The sequence below is a fragment of the Triticum dicoccoides genome, chromosome 5B, assembly GCF_002162155.2.
Source record: "Triticum dicoccoides isolate Atlit2015 ecotype Zavitan chromosome 5B, WEW_v2.0, whole genome shotgun sequence".
NCBI classification, from domain to species: Eukaryota; Viridiplantae; Streptophyta; class Magnoliopsida; order Poales; family Poaceae; genus Triticum; species Triticum dicoccoides.
In genome coordinates, this window is record NC_041389.1 from 568573321 (window position 1) to 568578561 (window position 5241).

The window sequence follows — 5241 nt, forward strand, 5'->3', positions numbered from 1 at the left end:
CACTGGTCACCCTAGCCAAGGCAAGCTCAAAGACGAAGCCCCAAGTGGGAGTGTGACGTTGAGCGCCACCATCGCCCGATCCGGGAGACCCAAGATCCAGTTTCCTCCGGAGCAATTTAGGAGGGAAGACGAACACCAGCAGCACGACGCCTTCAGCAGGATACGGCGCCCACAGGCACCGCCGTCGTTGGCTCCAACCGAAACCGGAGCCCGGCTTTACGCCGGCAATGTCACGACCCCCAACCTGCAGCCTGCTAGCCAAACCAACACACCAGCAAGAGCACTCGCAGCCTGACCACGGAACAGAGGCCGCCGCACCATGCGAAGCCTCCAGATCGGGAGAGCGAGCAGAGCTCGATCTAAGAGGCAGCGAGAGCTGCACCTGCATCGCGCCGAGTCCGCCGCACACCTCGTGCGTAGAAGCTCAGCGCACTCACCACACCCATCCCGAGGTCCAGCTCGCCGGAGAGAGCAGGAATCGACAGATCCGTCGCAGAAGACAGCACACGCCCAGGCCCGCCGCGGCCGTCCAAGCCGAGGCAGATGGCTCCGCTGCAGCCCCACGCCGCCCTCACGGCCAGGGAAATGACCAGCCGCCACGAACGCCGTGAGGCACCGCAGGCAGCGGCCCAACCCGCCGGATTGGGAGGCGAAGCGCATTGCGCGGGCCAAAGATGGCCGGAGCACGGGACGCCCACCCCCCGCCGCATGCACCGCCGCCCTCCCACCGCCACGGAGCACGAACGGCGCGTGCGGAGGAGCGTCGTGCCGCCGCTGCCGCACGAGTCCCCGCTCGCAGCCGGGCCGCTCCGGCGCGCCAGAGCCCCGCCGCCGCCGGATCCGCGCGGGGCTTTGCCCGGCGGAGGCTAACGGGCGGCGGCGAGGAGGGGGGAAGCAGGAGGGGCGGCCGCTGTGGTGGCGAGATGCGCCGCCGCCCGAGTCGCCCTGGGGAGGACGACGCGGGGGCCCTTCAGCTTCAATCCACTCTGACTCAAATCAGAGGAGAAAGTTTGTCCTAGCCGCCTAGGACTAGGGAAGAAACTAGAGGAAGTCGGTACACGATCACATCATATTTAGGAGTATCTCTACTACTTTTCTTGCTTCGTGCTGCATTCTTTCTTGTTACAATACTTCCTTCTAGGAATTTTCACTGATTTGTTTCCTGAGAACATTTCTTGCACATCCGGCGCGTGAAGCTCAAAAAACAAAATACACAACTCACCCCGTAGAGAAAGACACGTCCACTAATGGCAAACAACAACTCAGTAAGGCGCGCATACGCGTCTGGTTATACTCCGTATAATACTACCATTGGTCGATTGCGCGCAACCAAAAAACCGCCCAAACAATAGGCATATTCCTGGTCTGCCGACGCGGGAAACAAACCGAAGAGTTGACCAAGAAGGCAACCGATAGGAACCCTAAACTTAGTTCATTCATGCAGAGGACCATTTCAATCTCAACCAATGTAACAACACAATGCATGCACCGGCTGGATCTACACCACGGATCACTTAACCCCTCGACAAAGTCAAAGGGTCCGGGCATCATCTTTAAATAGCTACCCACGCCCTCCCTCACTGATCACTCTCTCCAAAGCCCTCCGTTACTGACAACTCCAGATCGAAGCTCATCCTGGAGAACCCTTCAGCCGACGGCATCCACTCATCCGCAGGCTCCCCGATCCGGTTCATCGTAGAAAGGAATTAAGCGGCCGGCCATGGATCTCGACCTGGCCAGCTGCAGCGAGAGCGAGGCGCTGTTCAAGTTCGCGGTGTTCGTGCTGGTGCAAGCGCTGGTGTACCTCATCCTGTCCCAGTCCTCCGACGTCTTCTCCGGCGCCAGGAGCCTCAGCGGCTTCCGTCGCCCGGCGAGGTCCGTCAGCCTCCGTCGCATGGTCACGCAGCTGCTCACGGAGACGCCGGCGGGTGGCGAGCCGTCGTCTCCGGCCGCCAGGCAGCGGGACGGGGGATCCGACGGTGCCGGCGTGGACGTTGACCTGGAGATGGAGCTTATGTTAATCGGTTGCTCCTTTTCATCGTGAACTTCTTTACTTGGTGTGGGATTCTTTTTTTCTTTTGAGGGGTGGTGTGGGATTCTTAGAATGTACTCTAATCTCTAGGACTAAATGGCCACTTCTCACGGCCTCCCGCGAGACATGTTATTATTGAGAAACAGTATAACGGGGCGAGCTAGGAGCCACCACAGCGATTTGGCGTTCTCCACCGTCGGATCACAGTCACAAACGTTTAGGATTATTGGTCGATCATCCCACTTCTAATTAACGAGCTCGGCTTGAGTAACTGTCTCACGGGCCGCTGCTCCACGGAATGAGCTCGGCTTCGCGTGGGTAATCGGGCCGTAGAGGTTGAAGGCCCATGAGGACCACTCGATTCTTTCTTCCCTTCGTCGGTTTGTCCAAACGCCAGCTCTATCCCGAGTTTCTCCCCTTCTCAATGCTACGCCGCCGCCGCATGTGTCCCGGAGGCGAGATTATACTGCAGGTGTACTACGACATCGGCGCCCTGTACTGTTCCTCCGCAGCCCCCATGGTGGGTCCCTTCTTTCCCTGCTGCGTTCCTTCATGGCGGTTGCGGTGGCTGCACGTGCCACCGGCGTCCTCCACCGGCAGCCGCCTCCATGCCCTTGCAGCTGTAACATCAAGTCATGTCCACGCCCTTTCCCATTCTGTACGACGCCTTCAGAACATGCAAATAATAAACTGTCTCTGGCTCCTAATTATCTGCTCATATATAGGCCTCCTGTTACCACTATCTGCTGTTCATCCTCACGGCAGTGGCAGAATTTTGCATGAAATTGTCCAAGTGACCAAAGATTTTATTCTGTTTATGCAAGGTTGTGCCTATTTTGGACCATCTTGGAATTGATTTTCGAAATGAGCAAATGCTGCTGCTGTGGTCATCCGTACAGTTTTTTTCATGATCATGCTAATGGTAGATTTGTGCTACTATTAGAAATATTTCGTTGTTTTATCCTTTATTGGACTTTGATAGATGTGATCTCACGTGCAGACTGCTCTTTGTTTACACTTTTTGACTAAACCAAGGTTTGTTTCCTTTGCTATTTTTTTTTCAAGTTTCTAATATTCCTCCTCAAAGTGTTATTGCTCACAATTTATTGCTGCAAGTGTTTTGTCCCATTTTTTAGAGTCTATGCGCAAACTTAATTCCTGAAAGTAGATGTTCTTGTTGCCAGGCACAAATTACATTAACGTGGAGTACAAGCTTAGTTCCCATGTCTCACCATTCTTCTCCTTTTCAAAATTTAGGATTTAATTTGGTTAAGAAAGCTTCACTGAAGTGATGTGTATTAAGTATTAACATGGCCTGATTTCAGACGTAAATCCTATTTTCGACAAGTAGTTCGGGATATTGCTGAAGATGAAGCCGTTTGCTCGATAATGAGGGTCATGTAGATGCCTGCATTACCTAGCACTGTGATGTTGCTTTTTGTTTGGAGCTAAGAATGTCATTAAAGTGTACTTGCTGACGGACTCAGATCCAAATGTCTACATTCTGCGTAACAGAATGTAGCTTAATTGTCCAATCTGTGCTGCCGTTGAGATTATGATTTGTCATGGTCTTAACGTACCATTGAGATTCACCGTTACCAACCACTGCTTATGATAGTTTGTCTATTTAACTATATAAAATGTTAAAGCTTAGAACTGCTATTCTCAGTTGATTGTACTCTTTGAGATTTTTTTTCTAAATAGTTCATTTATTTGTTGTCGAGGGCGGGCGCGGCAAAGCGCGCCTTCATGTTCTAGTCTACCGTTACAAGTGGTTTTGTTGCAGTCTCTTTAGCGCCACTTCTCACGGCCTTCCTTAGTTTAACCGAATGAAGATATGGAAAGAAGTATAGAAATCACAAATCACCACCAACATCCATGAACTCAAATTTAGTACTCCTTCCGCCCCGAATTAGTTGTCTTAAATTTATCAAGATACAGATGTATCTGACACGTTTTAGAATTAAGATACATCTGTATCTAGGCAAATGTAAGACAACAAATTTGGGGCGGAGGTATAATTGTAACTCTCAAAATACATGAAACCACATAAATCATACCCTTGAGTCGTTTTGAAGCTAAGATGCCAAATTTTAGGTGGTTCCGCTCTCTAGGACGTTTACTCCTACTCTCGTTTTCCCTACTCTCTCTCTCTCTCTGGCCATGTACGCGGAGAACGCCGGCACCACCGTCGTTCCCACAGCCTCCCACCACCAGCCACCCGTGTCCGAGATGATACCGTCGAGCAAGATGAAGGCATATGTAGTGTAGGCTTAAGGGTAAGCAGTGCCATGGCGGACGTATACATTGTAGTGGCAATGAAGACAGGTAGCGGTGCGACCATGGTCGTGTCGACACACACCACTAGGCCAACCGCAAAGTCGGAGCTCCCCTGTTGCACATGCGGGCTAATGGCCAACGCGAGCATGCACGCAAGGAGTGAAACAGGTAGATATACTCTCGCAAGCAGATGTCGTCCACTCTTCTCAAGTGATGCCAGTAGAGATGTGAGCGTGGCGGGGCGAGGAGACTGCGAGCCATGGCCTCCCTTGCCGTCGTTCACCGGTTCATCTCAGTTGAGACAGCATAGGAGGAGAAGTGGATTTCGAAGTAGGAGGTCGTGTTGCAACAACGCTTTGCTTTGCTAGAGAAGTGGAAGGAGTTGTAGGTGCCGATTCCATTACTCACATCCCTTGCTAATTCCTTCGTCATGGATATAGATGGAAGGGCGACGGAGCGTCTGGACATGCATTAGGGCTCGAGAGACCTCTGACTGCGAGAACGACGATGATGCCGGTGGTGTCATGAACTGGACACCTACTTGGGAAAAGAGAGAGTAACCGGTCTAACATTTGACATGCCAGCTTCAAAACCACTCAAGGGGATGGTTTATATGGTTTTATCAATTTGAGGATAAAATTATAGCAAAATTGTATTCAGGAGATTTCAAAGTGATGTCTGACATGCGCCGGGCTCTATATATATGGCTCATGCCATGTTCAGAGCATGACCCAATTATTGCCCATGCCAAATACTCCATCCGTTTCTAAATATAAGTCTTTGTAGAGATTTCACTATAAACTACATATGAATGTATATAGATGCATTTTAAGTGTGGATTCATTCATTTTGCTCCGTATGTAGTCCACATAATGAAATCTCTACAAAGACTTATATTTAGGAACGGAGGGAGTATTTTCAAAGCCCAT

The 5241-nt window shown here is 51.2% G+C and overlaps 1 protein-coding gene across 1 annotated transcript; it reads left to right on the plus strand.

The window, feature by feature from the left end:
* The first annotated feature begins 1606 nt into the window (after positions 1-1606).
* Positions 1607-2492, plus strand: LOC119306180. The gene has a single exon (XM_037582477.1). It carries the CDS (start codon positions 1721-1723, stop codon positions 2042-2044), a length of 324 nt encoding a protein of 107 aa, XP_037438374.1. The 5' UTR covers positions 1607-1720; the 3' UTR covers positions 2045-2492.
* The last annotated feature ends 2749 nt before the right edge of the window (positions 2493-5241 follow it).